Genomic DNA, 17711 nt, shown 5'->3' with positions numbered 1-17711 from the left:
CCCCCCCCCCTCCCCTCTCCTCCCCTCCCCTCTCCTCCCCCTCCCCAGAGGCAGCCATCCCCCATATATGACGTAATCTTCGCTTTGTTGGTGTTCGTGTAAGACAGCTAAGCTCTTGCCTTCGTGTGCCTGCCTTCTTCATGCACCAGATGGCATTGGGCATCAGCCTCATTCCGTTTCTCATTCCTGTCCTTCATTTTTTAAGCCCACCTTTTACTGGGGTCTAATAACCATACAGAAGGGAGCATGAGTCCTAAGTGAAGAGCTCCATGAATTGTCACAAAATGGACTCACCATGTAACCACCCCCCAGAGGGTTGAAGGGCATGTTTCCAGCACCCCAGGGCCACCCCCCAACCTCCCTCCCCATCAGGTGGTTCCTCTCCTGGCTTCCAGTAGTGCAGGTTAGTTTTGCCTGGTTTTGAACAGCTGTTTTTTTTTTTAATTAATTTTTTTAATTTAATATTTAATAGATATTTAATAGACAGTGCAAACCATAGTTTCATCTGATTATAAATGTATGAGTTATCTATCAGTTATCACAAACAGCAACAAGGACCTTAGAGCTACGTTAGAAAAATGTATAGCTGGGACTTAACTCTAACAATCTCACGCGCTCTCAAGAGAACACCATCCGTTTCAAATCAGTGTCACAAACTCCAAAAAGACCAGGGGAGTGGGAGTGAGGAGTGGGCCAGAGTGGGAAACACAGGGGCCAGAACACAGGTGATGGACAGAAATACAGCTCTCAAGGAAACCAAAATCAGATGCATTATTACAGCTAAGGACAAGGAAAAGCTTATGGCTTTTAAAAAACAACTCCTGGGCTTCCCTGGTGGCGCAGTGGTTGAGAATCCGCCTGCCAAGGCAGGGGACACGGGTTTGATTCCTGGTCCGGGAAGATCCCACATGCTGCGGAGCAACTAAGCCCGTGTGTCACAACTACTGAGCCCGCGTGCCACAACTACTGGAGCCCGCGTGCCGCAACTACTGAAGCCCGCATGCCTAGAGCCCATGCTCTGCAACAAAAGAAACCCCCGCAATGAGAAGCCCGCACACTGCAAGGAAGAGTTGCCCCCACTCGCCGCAACTAGAGAAAGCCTGGGCGCAGCAACGAAGACCCAACACAGCCAAAAATAATTAAACAAAATAAATAAATTTATTAAAAAAATACAAAACAACTCCTGCCAGTACCATACAAGTCTTACAAAGAGATGTGTGACAAGTCAGCTGACTTTAAAGGACAGAGGCTACATTTTCAGGTCATTTCAACTGCAAACGGTCTACCCTATCCATTGAGGTTCAGCAGTGGAGTCAGTGTAGTCCAGAAGCTCAATGTTGGATTTGCAAATACAGTTTATTTTACAGAAAGTCAACATTATAAACAGCAGGCACCCCCCCCCCCTTGCCTGTCCCACTGGGTGCAGACCATGCTAAGCAGAGTGAGCAGTGATGCTGCCCTACTGCTTTGGAGGAAGATTCGAGAGTGATGGAACCTGCCTGCCCTGCACACGCACGTGCCTGCCCTCCGCGCAGGCCATCAGACCGGGCCCAGCCCGCACTGGACCGGTTAAGTGGATCCAGCCCAGGTCTCCAATTCCTTCACGTCGTCGTCTTCCTCTTCCTTCTTCTTGGTGGGTTTTGTTGGTAGGGATATAGAGGGAACATTTGGTAGAGGGACTGTTTCCGGTCCACTGATTTCCAGCATATTCTTGTCTAGTTCCTCCTGTTCTAGTTCTTCTAATTCTGTCACGAGCTCCTCCTCGTCAAACTCTTCTCCAAACCCTACAGATTTTGAAATAGCTGTTGAAGTTTCTTCTGCAAGTTCCTGCTGGTCAGCAATGTCCTGCGTTAACTCATCAGCTTTATCGACGTCCATGTTGTCGTGGGCAGCCTTCATGGCCTTGGTGGCATAACCCACGTTCTTGAGCACTTTGGTGCTGATGTTGGCATTCTCCAGGGCCTCTCGCTGGAACTCGATGGTTGACAGCGTGCCGTTGATCTGTACCAACTGCTTTCCATACCTCTTTTTGCGCTTCAGTGCCTAGAGGGCAGCACACTTGATTTTGGTGTCGTGCTTCTTGGCGGCCATCAGCTCCTGCTCTATCTTCTTCTCCAGGAATTCTTCCTTCTTACTTAGCATCTCCTCTGTGTTCCAAAGCCTCTGGATGGCCTCCCGGGGGTGGGGGGGGTCAGGCCGCCCTTGCCGGCTTTACCCCCTCCAGCCCCGAACAGCTGCCCAAACACTGACACTGCTGCTGCTGGACGTGCCAGCCTGCCCTGCCACCCCCTGCTGCCGCAGCCCTCCTGAACAGCTGTGTATTTTTAAGCTGTGGCTTTCTCCTGGTTTCCCTGGGAACATCTTGCTTGGAACCTGCCTTTCTACTAAGCTCCCCCTGCCCCATCCCGCAGGCCCACACCCCAGCTCTCCCTTTTCCACTCCACCTCCTTGTCTCCCAAGCGATGCCTTGGCCCCCAGTGTGCCCACACCCCCTGCCCTGCTCGGTTCTTGTGAGGTCCAGACGATCAGGTCCCTACATTCTTCCTTTTCTCACCTCCAGCCTGCACCTCCTCCAGGGGAGAGAGTCTTCGCCTGGGGACCCAGTCTGACCTTGGGACAGATTCTATACAAATGGCAGGTTCCTGTCCTGCCATTCTCCTGCCCTCACTAGTCACTCTGGACAGGCTACATCTCCTCTCTGAACTTCTCCACTGGCGCTTCTTGTACCTACCACCCAGGTTTCCGGGTGGGATGGTGGATTAATTTCCTAAAGCTGCCATAACAAAGTATCACAGACTAGATGGCTTAAAACAACAGAAATGTATCCTCTCTCAGTTCTGGGAGCCAGAAGTCTGAAATCCAGGTATCGACAAAACCGCATCTCCTCTGAAACCTGTAGGGGAGAATCCTTCCTGGCCTCTTTGTAGCTGCTGGTGGTGGCTGGCAATCCTTGGAACTCCTTGGCTTGTAAATGCATCACCCCAGCCTCTGCCTCCATGTTGTATGGCCATCTTCCCCCTGTATGTCTCTGCTTTTGAGGACACTAGTCACATTGGATTAAGGACCCACCCTACTCCGGCATGAGCTCATCTTAATTGATTACATCTGCAGCTATTTCCAAATAAGCTCACACTCTGAGGTCCTGGGGATTAGGACTTCCACATCTCTTTGTGGAACATGATTCATTGTGTAACAGATGGAGTAAGGAGGAGCCTAGAGGGAGGGGAGGAGGCCTGAGATCAAGTTTCCAAGCCAGGCATCCAGCTTGTTAACGTCCTGCCTCTTCTCCCTGGTGCAGAACCCGGTGGTTGTGGGTCACTACCTCAACACCCAGCTGATGGAGACAAAGGACCATCGGCGATACCGGTCCCTGTTCATGGCTGGATCCAAGCACTACCTCTCGGACCCAGCCCGGGACAGGCTCATGCAGTGAGTGCCACTGGAGCTCCAGCAGAGGGGCAAGGGCACAGAGGGGCTTACTCTGGGCTGGGCTGGGGGCTCCAGCATCTTGTGCTTGGTTCCCATGGGAGCACAGCTGCCGCCCCTAGTGCCAGACAAACAGCTGTGGTAGTGGATGGTAGTGGAAAGAGTTCAGATCCTGGCTCTGATGCTTACTGGCTGTGTGAGGCGGGGCACATCGCTTAACCTCTCTGAGCCTCACTTCCCTCAGCTGTCAATGAGCAGGGGACGGTGGAGACCCAAATGGAATATCTGTCTAAAGTTGGTGGTAAGGAGAAAAGGAACTCCATCGAGGCTAACTCCTCCACCCACAACCCACACAGTCTAGGATTGCCTTGCATGGCATCACCACATGGAATCTGCTTCTTGGTGTTGAAAACGGGGCTGGTAAAACTCACCTCAGGAAGTTGTTGTGAAACCTAAAGGCAAAAGTGCATGGAATACTGTGGCTAACTGTAAAACAGCTTGCAAATGTTAGCTGCCGCTGCCGCCATGTCTTATTGACCTAAGATACCATCAATTGCCGTATAATCTCAACTTCAGAAATGTTAAAATATGAATAAACATGCACTTTAGAACTGGAAATTCTGTCATTCTGTCATTGGAAATTCTGGTGAGAGCATGAGGACCAGATTCTGGGGGACCAGATCTAAATATTTAAAAACAGCTTTTAGGGCTTCCCTGGTGGCGCAGTGGTTGAGAGTCCGCCTGCCGATGCAGGGGACACGGGTTCGTGCCCCAGTCCGGGAAGATCCCACATGCCGCGGAGCGGCTGGGCCCGTGAGCCGTGGCCGCTGAGCCTGCGCATCCGGAGCCTGTGCTCCGCAACGGGAGAGGCCACAACAGTGAGAGGTTAAAAACAAACAAAACAAAAACCCAGCTTTTAAATATTTTTATCAAAGTGGACCTGTTTCTTCTTTTTTTTTTTTTTTTTTTTGCGGTATGCGAGCCTCTCACTGCTGTGGCCTCTCCCGTTGCGGAGCACAGGCTCCAGACGCGCAGGCTCAGCGGCATGTGGGATCTTCCCGGACCGGGGCACGAACCCGTGTCCCCTCCATCGACAGGTGGACGCTCAACCACTGCGCCACCAGGGAAGCCCATGTGTCTTCTTTCTTGATTGACACTCTTGTTTTGGTGGATTCCTTAGAAAGGGTAATGGAAGGTGCCATTTTTGATAGACTACATACCTGAAAAAGATTCTTCTTCCTCTCTGCACAGCTGATCAGTAGTTTGGCTGGAAGTAAAATATAAGTTGGAAATAATTTTCCCTGGGAATTTTGAAGGCTTTGCTCCATTGCCTTCGACCTTTAAGCATGGTTGTTAAGAATTTTGATGCCATCTTGGTTTCCTGTCCTTTGTATGCAACCTGCACCTTCCTCTCTGGAAGCTTTTAGGATCTTCTGTCTCTAGTGTACTGAAATTTCTTGACGATGGGTCTACTGTGAGTCTTTTTTCATCCACTGCTTTGGGTACTTAATGGGTTCCTTCCTTATGGAAACTCAGGACCTTCTATTCTGGGAAAATTTTTTGTGTTTTTGTCTTTAGTGATTTCCTCCCTTCTGTGTTCTATTTTTAGATGAATGGTAGACATTCTGGTTTGATGCTCTAGTTTTCTTATCTTTTTTCCCTTATTAAAAAAATTTTTTTTTAAATTTTTGGCTGCATTGGGTCTTCGTTGCTGCACACGGGCTTTCTCTAGTTGTGGTGAGCAGGGGTTACTCTTCGTTGTGGTGCATGGGCTTCTCATTGCGATGACTTCTCTTGTTGCAGAGCACAGGCTCTAGGCATGCGGGCTTCAGTAGTTGTGGCACATGGGCTTAGTTGCTCCACAGCATGTGGGTTCTTCCCAGACCAGGGCTTGAACCCGTGTTTCCTGCATTGGCAGGCGCATTCTTAACCACTGCGCCACGAGGGAAGCCCTTCCCCTTATTTCTTATTTCTTTCTTTTCTCTCCTACTTTCTCTAAATTTTGTTCCACCCTGCTATTGCCTTTTGAAAATTTGGCTCTTATGTTTTTCAGTTTCTGAGAGTACTTTTGCATTGTGGATTGCATTTTTTTTTCTTCTACTAGTCCCCAGTGCTCTGTCACGTATGCAGTGTGTTCTTTCATTTAAGGATGACAGTGAGTCTTCCTTCAGTTTCCTTTTGCTCCCTGAATTGTCTCCACTTCTTCCCAGTTCCTTTTTCCTTTCACTTGATCATATTTGGGAGGAAAGCATTAAGAAATGCTGTGAGTCTGGGTAGGGCTTCACTGGGAGTGATTGGATCGGGCTCTGGTCATTCCACTGGGACACCTTCAAAGTCAATGTTTCTAGGGGCTTTCTGTGGGACCATTCAGCTTCTCTAGAAAAGGATCCTGCATCCTGGGGGGCAGGGGACAGTGGTGAGTGTGGTTGCTGGTGTTTAGGGGAAGGAGGCTGGGGGTCGCAGTCAGTATATGGACTTCCACCTACTCTGCCTGTGCTCACTATGGTGCCTGTCTGCCCACCTGCCACTGAGCTCCCCCAACCGTCCCCCACCCTGAGTCTCTCTCAGCACTAACCCTCCAGTCTCCTGCTGGGTGGGTGAAGCGTGTGTGTTGAGGAGTGTCCAACTTTCCCCTTGTTTTTGATTATCAGTCTTGAGCCTGCTTTGTGAGACACTGGTGCCTCCAATTCTTGGACCTCTCTGGGGTTTGCAGCAGGAGCTGGCAAGCTTCTCATTGGCTCCCCTGCTGAAGGTAGCTTGCTCTTAGGCCCTCTCAGCTCTGTTGATGCCTCCCTGCACATTGCATTTCCCCGAAATATGTTAACACCCTTGTCCCCTGATAACACTTCTCCCTTTCTTGTTTGTCTATTGAAAAACAATTCCTTTATAGTTCTTTTAGCAAATTGTAGGAAGGAATAGAGGTAAATGAGTGGATTCATCTGCCTTGTTTGACTGAAAGCCATGTGGACCACTTTTAGTGTGCAAAAGCATGTTCTTGCCTTTTCTAACCAAGGTGGTTAGCCTTCTTTTTTTTTTTGCGGTACGCGGGCCTCTCACTGTTGTGGCCTCTCCCGTTGTGGAGCACAGGCTCCAGATGCGCAGGCTCAGCGACCATGGCTCACGGGCCCAGCCGCTCTGCGGCATGTGGGATCTTCCCGGACCGGGGCACGAACCCGTGTCCACTGCATCGGCAGACGGACTCTCAACCACTGTGCCACCGGGGAAGCCCGGTTAGCCTTCTTTTGCAGTTGTTCAACTGGACCACACAGAGAGGAACAACTTGCCCAAGGTCACACAGCTGGTAGTGATAGAGCTGGACTAGACTCCAGTCCTTTCCTCCTAGATCAGGGCCCTTTCCACACACCAGTGCCCTTGTGAGGATTTGGGGGCGGGGTGTTGCTGGGAAGAGTGCCACGCTCTGATTCCAGCAGGACTACCTCTCCCAGCCACCCTGTCAGCAAAGCCCCATCCTACATACTATTTGCTCAGCAAAGGGCTCTAGAGAAGGAAAGGTTGCCCCACCCCCACTGGACCCTCAACTTTCTCCCCCTGCACATCTGCCTTCCCCTCGGGTCCAGATGTATCCTTTCACCACTGTTAAAAACATCCAACACTCAGGCCTGTGAGTGCTACAGGATTTCCCTTGTAAACTGGCTTAGAATTCTGTGTCTACTACACAGCTGTGCGACCTAGGACATGTTACTTGGAGACAGACTTTCATCTGAAAAGTGAGAGTAAACAAAATAACCACCTTGTAGAGTCTGCTTTAAGGACTGAAGGACATAATGCATGTAAATGTGCCCTGCCCTGTGGATGATGTTTTGTAGGTATGTTGTAAGTGCTGGCTTCCTGGGCCCTTAGCCGCTGCTAGGCCTTGGCCGAATTCCGTCTTGTTAATACAAGGGTAAGTTCTTTTTTTTTTTTTTTTTAATTTTAAAATTTTATTTAATTAATTTTTTTATAGAGCAGTTTTTATTAGTCATCCATTTTATACACATCAGTGTATACATGTCAATCCCAATCTCCCAATTCATCACACCACCTCCCCCCCCGCCGCTTTCCCCCCTTGGTGTCCATGCATTTGTTCTCTCCATGCATTTGTTCTCTACATCTGTGTCTCAAGTTCTGCCCTGCAAACCAGTTCATCTGTACCATTTTTCTAGGTTCCACATATATGCGTTAATATACAATATTTGTTTTTTGCTTTCTGACTTACTTCACTCTGTATGACAGTCTCTAGATCCATCCACGTGTCAACAAATGACCTAATTTCGTTCCTTTTTATGGCTGAGTAATATTCCATTGTATATATGTGCCACATCTTCTTTATCCATTCATCTGTCGATGGACACTTAGGTTGCTTCCACGACCTGGCTATTGTAAATAGTGCTGCAATGAACATTGGGGACAAGGGGTAAGTTCTTTACAGAGGCTGAAAATGCACATCACCCTGGAAAAGAAACTACAATGGCTTAAATCACCCTTTGTTGTCAAAGATCCAAGGAAAAGACTACTAAGATGGAGATTTGATAGAGACAGGGAGAAACAGGAGGGCATTTCACCCTGAGGGAGGGTGGGAGCTTTGAAAGAGGAGGCCAAAAACATTAAATGTGACAGTGAAATACCAAAGGTTTCTCATGAAGTCAAGAACAAAACAGGGATGCCTATATCAGTGGCATTATTCAACATTGTTCTGGAGGTTCTAGCAAATGTAGTAAGACAAGAAATAAAAATATTGGTAAAGAAGAGCAAAATCATCACAATTTATAATGGTATGTGTGTTTACCTAAAGAAATCCAAGAGAGTTCATTTTATTTATTTATTTAAATTCACTCTTTTTTTAAAAAAAATAATTTATTTTTGGCTGCATTGGGTCTTCATTGCTGCATGCGGGCTTTCTCTAGTTGTGGCGAGCAGGGGCTACTCTTCATTGCTGTGCGTGAGCTTCTCATTGCGGTGGCTTCTCTTGCTGCGGAGTACAGGCTCTAGGCGTGCAGGCTTCAGTAGTTGTAGCACGCAGGCTCAGTAGTTGTGGCATGCAGGCTTAGTTGCTCCACGGCATGTGGGATCTTCCCAGACCAGGGATCAAACCCATGTCCCCTCCATTGGCAGGCGGATTCTTTACCACTGTGCCACCAGGGAAGTCCCGAGAGTTCATTTTAAAACTGCAAAGTAAGGAAGCAAGTGCAATAAAGTGTGTAAATAGTTTCCTTTGATACTGCAGCCACAACAAATAGAAAACTTAATTGAGAAAAAGAAAAAGATTCCATTCTTATGAGCTACACAATACAATGCATTGGGATAAAATTAATCAAGTATATTCAAGGCATAAATGAAGAAAAATATAAACCTTTACTAAAAGATGTTAAAGAAGGCCTGAATAACTGGAGCGAATACCAGATTCATGGATGGAAAGGCTCAATATTGGAAAAATAGTAATTCTCCCCATTGATGTACAAATTTAGTGCCATTTTTAATCAAATTGTAAGGGGTTGGTAGGGGGAATTGAATACATTTATTATAAACTTTGTCTGAAAGAGTAAATACATATGAATATTAAAAAATAGGAGACTAAAAATCCCATTAACAAATGCATTGCCACATGCATTTGACAACACACCATGGAGGACTAGGCCCCAGACTGTTGACCATGGTTACACCTGGGGGATCTTTTGCATTCTACCTTGTTTTATTTCTGAAATGTTTGAATTTTTCAAAGTAAACATATATTATTTTTATAATTAGAAAAAAACAAATAAAAAAAGGACAAGAACTCTTGAGGCAGACTACACCAATTATGGGTTCTTGTGGACCCATCTCTAGCCAAGAGTCACCCTTTGTCTTCCAGACCTGTTTTCCCATCTGTAAAAGGGAAATACTTTATACCCTACAGGACATGGCTGGGCATAATTAAGGCTTATGAATGCTACTGAATGGAAGCCAACCCTCAGGTGCCTGTGGGTGTCTGATGGTCAGGCCGCTGCATGATCCTCCCTGGGACTCAGGTTCATTGTTCATGAAGCCCCAACTCAATTGGACTCTTGGGTCAGGAGGACTTTGCCACAAGGCACAGAAGGTAAGTCATAAGTTGGGAAGAAGGATTTCCTTATATGCTCTTTCATTGATTGATTCATTTGAAAGACCTGTTCTGTGCTTGGTTCTGCCCTGAGTATTGCTGCACTGCTGACTGTTTTCAGGTGATGAGAAATGTTCTCTCATTCATTCACTGAGTTTTTTATTTCTGAGTTCATATTTTAATTTCTAAGAGTTATTTTTGTTTTCTGAATGTTCCTTTTAGTAACAACGTGCTCATATTTCATGGATACAATGCTTTCTTATCCTTTGAAGATATTATTAAAACAAGTTTGCCTGACATAGTCTCCTTCTGTTTTTCTTTTTTTTCATGTGTTTGTTTTGGCCTCAATCTTCCATATCAGAGATTTTTCTCAAATATCTGGTGATCCTTGACAGTGCACTCATGTCTAATTGAAAATCCTACTAGAGACTCTGGGGCACTTGTTGACCATTGGTTCACCATAGCATGACCAAGCTGAGTGTTTTCACTGGGGGAATTTCAGTGTCAGTTTGTTAGATCTTTTTCTCTCGGCCTTGGCTGGAGAAAGCTCTTCTGAGAGATGTAAACCTGGCTGCCAGAACGTTACGTGGGGGAGAAGAACTTAGAGATCTCAATATTTAGTGATCAAACTCCCATTTGATTCCCCGTTTTAAATAGGATACTCGTGACATCAACTCTTCCCGGTATCATCCTGTCCAGAGAACCTCTCTGTCTCCAGAGAATAAATTCTGCAATCTTCATTCATGAAGGGTATTCATCTGGCTGCAGAGAGTGGAGAGGGAAGTTGATATTACACAGACATTCAACCCATATCCTTGTGCTAGTGCACTCCCAATTCCAGAGGTACCTAGTGCTGCCAATTCCTCGGTCTTTTGGAGTGAGGGAATTCTTAGCTTTAACTTCTTCTATTTTAGGATTTAGCATTCTTGGGTATGCTAACATAGTTACCATTCTTCCATCTGCTTTTCAACTTCCTAAATATTCTCTCTTACTGCTGCTGCTTCTATGCTTTTTGTCCTTGTGGGTATATGATTTTAAATTTGTATTCCTTTACTCCTGTTTTAGTGAGATTTCAGGAGGGATGGAGGTTAATATATGCATTCAATCCACTAAAAGTGTGGTGAAATTTCTGACTTTCAAAAGTAAAATAAAAATCTTGGAGATGTCAGATCTAAGAAGACAAATAACCTACGATCTAGATAAAAGACAATCAGACATGTTTTGGGCCTCTCTTCTGAAACATGAATGATAGAAAACACTGTTTATACAACAAGAAAAAGACTTGAGACTAGAATTCTCTATGTAGCCAAACTATCATTCATGTGCAAATAGAGATGCACAAGAATTTGGGATGTATACCAAATGTACCTTTTCTGAAAATATTACTGGGGGATATACTGCAAGTGAAAAATGAATTAGCATAGGAGCTCAACAAAGGGCAAGACATAAAATGTAAGAATATATCTAGCTATGATTTACCAGATAAATGTGAACAACAGCAAAAAGTGGTAATACAAATACCAAGCAAAATAGAATTCAAGGCAAAAATATTAAATGGGACAAAAATGAGTATTTAATCATGGTAAACAATGAAATCCATGAAGAAGTTATAAAAACCATGAACCTTCACACACTCAAAATAACAGCAACAAACTCCCACAATCATAATGGGAATTCCTTTTTTTTTTTTTTTTTTTTTTTGCGGTACACGGGTACACTGTTGTGGCCTCTCCCGTTGCGGAGCACAGGCTCCGGATGCGCAGGCTCAGCGGCCATGGCTCACGGGCCCAGCCGCTCCGCGGCATGTGGGATCTTCCCGGACCGGGGCATGAACCCTTGTCCCCTGCATCGGCAGGTGGACTCTCAACCACTGCGCCACCAGGGAAGCCCGGGAATTCTTAATAGACCTGAGAACTTGACAGATAAGGACATGTAAATAATTATTTGGAGGATTTGAATAGGTGTGTTTTACTACACATCATTTTCATATATTCATGGAACACTTATAAAAGTTAATCTAAGAAAATTTCATTTAAAATATCTAAATTAAAAACACCCTACATAGGGCCTCCCTGGTGGCGCAGTGGTTGAGAGTCCACCTGCCGATGCAGGGGACAAGGGTTCATGCCCCGGTCCGGGAAGATCCCACATGCCGCGGAGCGGCTGGGCCCGTGAGCCACGGCCACTGAGCCTGCGCGTCCAGAGCCTGTGCTCCGCAAGCAATGGGAGAGGCCACAACGGTGAGAGGCCCGTATACAGAAAACAAACAAACAAACAAAAAAAACACCCTACATAGAAAATTCTAGGTTACTTTTTCTAAACAGAGTACAATAAAACAAGACATTAACAATAAAAGGATAACCCTCAAAACCAAGTACTTGGAAACTAGTAAGTAGTCTTCTTAAAAGCTCTTGGGTCTAACAGAAAATTTAGTTTGAAATTACAGTCCATTTAGAAATTAATTACAATAAAAACTCTATATCAAAACCTATGTAATATTGTCAAAGCACCCATTAGAGGAAAATTCATAGCTTTAATAGCTTTTAATATTAAATATGAAAGATTGAAACCAACAGAAGCCATCATTCTATTCTAGAAGTTTAAAAAAGTCAAAATAAATTTAAAACTAAGGCAGGAGTAAAGAATTAATGAGAACAAATCGAGTCTGGAAGGATGGAGGTGCTCTCACTGGGGCCTCACAACTCCTCCATGTTGATGTGTTGTTGTCAATCCCTGCTTCGGCTGTAGGTTGCAGGCCACGACTCAGTGTGGGTGTGGATGGAAAAGTGTAGGGTCCACAGACTGCGAGGCTGCTGTAGAAAGGCAAAGAGCGATGGTCAGGGCTGTCTTCCCATCTTATACGTGAGTGCCTGCAGAGGTGGGGGAAATGGCTCAGAGGCCTGCAGCCAAACAGGCAGGGTGGAGACCAGGGCTCTGACTCAGATCCTGTACTTCAGCCTCTCCTCCTTGGCCAGGTTTGCAGAGGCCATGGGTGTGGAACACAACTTGGCCTTGAACAATTTGCTGTCTTCAGTCCAGGCGAGGGAGGGCGTGTGTGGGAGAGTTGTAAAGTCTCCTTCAGGAATGTGTAGTGGCAGCTAATCTTTCTCACCTGTCACTGCCAAGCCTCACCTGTTTCTTCCTGCCAAACCACTGGTTCTGGGCTTCCAGCGAGGCAGCCTGGGATTTGACTCCCGTGTGGAAAGGCAGCCTTTTGATTTCCATTATTTAGAGCTATACACACAGGAGGTGCTTCATAAATGTGGCTGATGGACCAATGGAGCAAGTTTTCCACCTGGTCACCTTTCTGGCTCTTACAGCCTGGTCTCTTTACTCCATCTGGCCACCCTCTGGCCGTGTGGACATGCTCACTTTGCACTCCAGCCAGGCCACGCTTTGGCCACACTGTGATCTGTTCTTGAAACACTCTTCTCCTAGTTTCTGTCTGGAAATTTCCTATTTATCCTCCACAACTCTGCTTAAATATGAAGGCTTCCCTGATTTTTCCAGACAATGCCTCTTTATTCTCAGCCTCTTGTGCATTCCCAGTTTGGAACACTTTCCCTTTATATTGTAATTATTTATTCACATGCCTGTGGTCCCTACTAAACAGAACTTCTCTATTCTCAAACTCCAGTGTCTGGCTGGCATGTGTAGAAGGAGCTCAATGCATAGTTGTTAAAGGATGAGTCAGTGCTCCATGCAAGGAAACTTCCAGTTCGATCTGGCAGAAGCTTATTTTTCCTAAGTTTTTTCACTTGACATTTTTTTACGAAAAATTTAAACGTACACCAAAATAGAAAGGATTTTACAGTGTACCCTTGTATATGCATCACTTAGATTCTACCATTCATGTTTTATTCTTCTTGTTTTATGACATAGCTTCCTGTCTGTTAATCTATTGATCACCTATCTATGATCATCCTTCTACCTATCTTAATTACCTTACAATCTGATAAATTTCAAAGTAAATGGCAGACATCAATACTTCCTCCTAAATACTTCAGTAGGCATCCTAACTTTTTAGTATTTTTAACTAAAGTCACATTCCTTGTCCAGAAATCTGAAATTGAAATCATAAGTATCCATTTTTATAACAATAATAATAATAAATTCTTATATCACTAGAGTATATTTATAATATTCAAAGTGATTTTATATGTATTTACTGTATACAATAACTTTAAAAGGTAGGAATTACTCTCAATGTTTTTCAGTTGAGACAACTGAAATTTGGGGAGAGGAAGGGATTTCCTAAAGCTGCTGCTAGGCAACAGCATTCATGCATGTAATCTTCAAAAAGTAATTGAGAACTTGCTATGTGGCAGGCACATCTTGGGACATGGCAGAAGAGAACCAGACAGACAGCAGTTCTGTCCCAGAGTGGCTCCCACCTTTCTGGGGAAGGCACTCAACCCCCGTTCTACAGTTACAGGGTAGTGTGAGAAGGATGAGGGCAGGAGGGGCCTGGGACTTTTCTATGTCCAGAATGCTCTCCCCACTCTTTTACCCACAGCGTTCTGGAGAGTGAGACCAGGAGAGAAGGCCCTTTGAACCCAGGAAGGCTAAGGCACAGATAGCCTTCACCATGGCCAGTCTTCCTGTCCTCGCCCCACCTGCTCACACCCGGTCACTCCCCTTGTACCTCCTGGGCCTCTGTGCATGCTGCTTTGGTGGGAGATTTGGAAGTTTGAACAGGAAAGGGGGACTCTTAGGAAATTCAGCACAGAATCCCCCTTCCCCAGGGTTCCAAGCTGTGTTCTTTCCACAAGTGTTCACTTCTTTCAGGGAGGAGAAAAATTGGGACAAAGGAAAGCGCATGAACAAAGGAAAGGAAGCCAAAAATCTCAGGACCTGTCCGGAAAATCCTAGATGGTTCGATTTGGATGATGTATGGAGTGTGTAAAGGGGAATCGCAGAGAATAAGGCAGGTGAGATTGTTTAGGTCAGTCCTTAGAGGGCTTGATTGTGAAGCTAAGCTGCTCAGACTTTATCTGACCTGTGAGGAGCCACAGAAGGATTTTTGTAAAAGTTAGATTTATAATAGTAAAACTTACAGCCAGTAAAATTCACCCTTTTTAGGTATATAGCTCTATGAGATTTTTTTTCCAGTTCTGTGAGTTTTGACAAATGTATATAGTCATGTAATTAATCACCCAAACAAGCAAGATAAAGGATATTACCATCACCCCTAAAAGTTTCCTTGTGCCATTCGTAGGCCCCAGCCCCTGGCAACTACTGATGTGATTACCAGCCCTATTGTTTTGCCTTTTCCAGAATGTCATATAAATGGAATCATGCCGTATGTAGAATCTTGTTTCTTTCATCTTGCATGGTGTTCTTGAGATTCATCCATACTGTTGCTTATATTAGCAGTTTGTCCCTTTCTAATGCTGACTTGTGTTCTCTTGAATGGATATACCACAGTTTATCCACTTTCAAGGAGAGGGCCATTTGGGTTGTTTCCAGTCTGGGCAATTCTGAATAAAGCTGCTATAAGCAGTCCCATATAGGTCTTCATGTAGACATATGCTTTCGTTCTTCTTTGGGAAATATCTAGAGTAGGATTTCTAGGTCACTTGATAAATGTATGTATAACTTTATAAGAAACTGCCCAACTATTTTCTGAAAAGGTTGTATTCCCACTAACAATGTATGTGGATCTAATTGCTTTACATCCTTGTCAACATTTGGTATTGTAAGGCTTTTTTTCCTTCCAAATTTAGCCATCCTAATAGGGGTATTTCCTTGTGGTTTGAATTTGCATTTCTCTAACGACAAGATGTTGGGCATTTTTTCATGTACCTCCTCCATATCTCTTCTTTTGCACATTTTAAAAAGCGGTTACTTGTTTTCTTCTATTAAGTGTTGAGAGTCCTTTATATATTCCAGGCATACATCCTTTATCAGACATGTATTGTGCAAATATTTTCTTCTGGACCCTCAAAAGGGTTTAAATGGGAAGTAACTCTTGTGTTTTAAAGACGTACTCTGTGGCATTGTTGGGTAGGGGAGTGGGATGGGGCTGGATGGAGACGAGGAGGCCGACTTAGTGTCAGGTGAGAGCTGAGGCTCTGAGCCAGGCCAGGGGCAGTGGGCTGGGGAGGACTGAAGAGCAGAAGGCACGGAGACCCACCGGATGATCATAAAGGCCTCTTTGGCCCTGTAAGCCTGCCCTCCCGCCTGCCTTCCTTTGACAGATATTTGTGGACACCACCTTTCAAGCACCTGAAACAGTCTAGGCATAGGGGAAATATCAATAAAGACATCAAAGTCCTGTCTTCATCAAGTTTACGTCTTGGTGGGAAAGACAGACAATGAACAGACACATACATGTGTGCACCGTAATGGCTGGTATATGCTGTTGGACACACAAAGCAAGGGGTTCTTATAAAATGCCACCTTCCAAATGGCTTCTGAGATGAAACCAGAGAGAGTCCTCATGGGTTTCACTCTTAGGAAAGAATCCGAGCAATGGGAGGGATGTTAGACTGTGGTCAGGGGCTCTGGGCTGGAATTCTGGTCATCAGGGTGACCTCAGGCAAGTTCCCTCCTTTTTGTGACCCTCAGTCTCCCTATTGGGATGGTCTTTTAGGTGCTAGGATTTTGTATTTGAAGTTCTTACAAACCGGTTTGGGGGCTCTGATGAACCAAAGTAGGTGCATAGCAGAGGAATTTCCTCCTTAGAACCAGGCTGTTTTGTTGGAAAAGCTCTAGAGGTCATCAATTTTGGCCTCTCAACTAACGTAGGATCCCCTAGGAAGCACCCTGTTCATCCCCTGTGGGTGCCCCTCCAGGGATGGGGGGCTCAATCTCTTCCAAGGGACCAGTTCCATTTTCTCTTTCTCTGTCTTTTTAAAGGGAAAGAATCACACCTTTTACTAGGGGGAAGTGCCCTCCAACTGTGGATTACAATTCAGATCCTATTCCTTAAAGCCGCACATGAAGGACAGCTTGCAGTGACCGGAGGACCCAAAGGCCTGAAGACAGATCTGGGGATGGGAGGGTAGGAGTGGGAATGGGGGTTCTTGGAGAAAGGACACATGGGAATGCCTGGGAGAGGGGAGAGGTGTGGTGGGATCACTTTTCCTGGAGATGTCTACCAGGAGGTCATGATGTCTGCTGGGCCAGATATCTTTTGATACAAGAGATCAATTATCCTGAGAATCAGCTAGTGACATGAACATGGGAGCCAGACAGCAGATGGACTAAAGGGGTGGAATGTGGTTGACACTCTTGGAACCCCTTTTATTCTAAAGCCAAAGTCCTTGGATCCCTGATCAGTAAAACCCAAAGAGAGTTGGGAGAGTGGAGCATGTGTCCTAAGGTGGCTGTAGGCCCTGTCTGGGAATACTCCATCTCCATCCCAGGATGCTCCTGGAAGCTCAGCAGGGCCAAATGCCATGAGGAGGCTGCTGACCTCCAGGAATCATGCAGCCATTGGGAACAAACAGTTCCACTCCCAAAGTCAGAACTCGAGGGCACGCCAGTCTAGCCCAGAGGTGGGTCTGTGCGGGTTGGTCACAATGTCCTGAGTTTCTGCCCTCACTGTTTTTGGACAGTGAGAGATTGGGTGGGATGGCAGGAGTGTGTTGTCTTTAGAAAAGAGGAGACAGACTCACAGCCTCAGCCACAAAACTCACATAATGATAAAAAATACTTCAAACAATCTTAAGAGCATGAGTGCCTTACAGAAGTTACCTCGTCACTCATGTCAAAATGACTGTTTTGGGAGAAGTAAAACTGAATTTATTCACAGGCATGTTGTCTATTGAAAAAAAAATACTACTGAATCCTCAAAAAGGTTGATAAGCCAAACTAGGTGCAAGTAGGTCTAATAAGTCTGCAACGTTTCAGGACATAAGATCAATATACCCAAATCAACTATTGCTATACACTAGCAATAAACAACCAAAAATTGAAAATTGAAAATGCCATATATAATAGCATCAAAACTATCAAATATTTAGGTATAAATTTGACAAAAGAGGTATAAGACTTGTACAGTGAAAACTATAAAATTTCTCTCTGCTGAGAGAAATTAAAGAAGACCTAAATAAAGGGAGAGATATACCATAATCATGGATCAAAAGACTCAATGTCGTTAAGATGCCAATTCCCTCAAATTCATCTGTAGATTCAATACCAATCAAAATCCTAGTAATTTTTTTTATTATTACTTTTTTTATAAGCAAGTTCTTATTAGTCA

At 45.1% G+C, this 17711-nt stretch overlaps 1 protein-coding gene and 1 pseudogene across 1 annotated transcript in view; one reads left to right on the top strand and one right to left on the bottom strand.

The window, feature by feature from the left end:
• Nucleotides 1-16436, top strand: part of LEXM (lymphocyte expansion molecule) — a 32436-nt gene extending 16000 nt beyond the window's left edge. The window contains 2 exon segments of the mRNA XM_029226999.1: nt 3299-3429; nt 16364-16436. Of these exon segments, the coding sequence (XP_029082832.1) occupies nt 3299-3429; nt 16364-16436 (204 nt within the window).
• LOC114898860 lies at nt 1570-2998 on the bottom strand (annotated as a pseudogene).
• Nucleotides 16437-17711: the final 1275 nt, after the last annotated feature.

The sequence above is a fragment of the Monodon monoceros genome, unplaced genomic scaffold (genome assembly GCF_005190385.1).
Source record: "Monodon monoceros isolate NGI ecotype Baffin Bay Population unplaced genomic scaffold, NGI_Narwhal_1 Super_Scaffold_18, whole genome shotgun sequence".
In the NCBI taxonomy this organism is placed as follows: domain Eukaryota; kingdom Metazoa; phylum Chordata; class Mammalia; order Artiodactyla; family Monodontidae; genus Monodon; species Monodon monoceros.
Note: the sequence above shows the minus strand (reverse complement) of the source record. Positions and strands in the feature narration are given on the sequence as shown.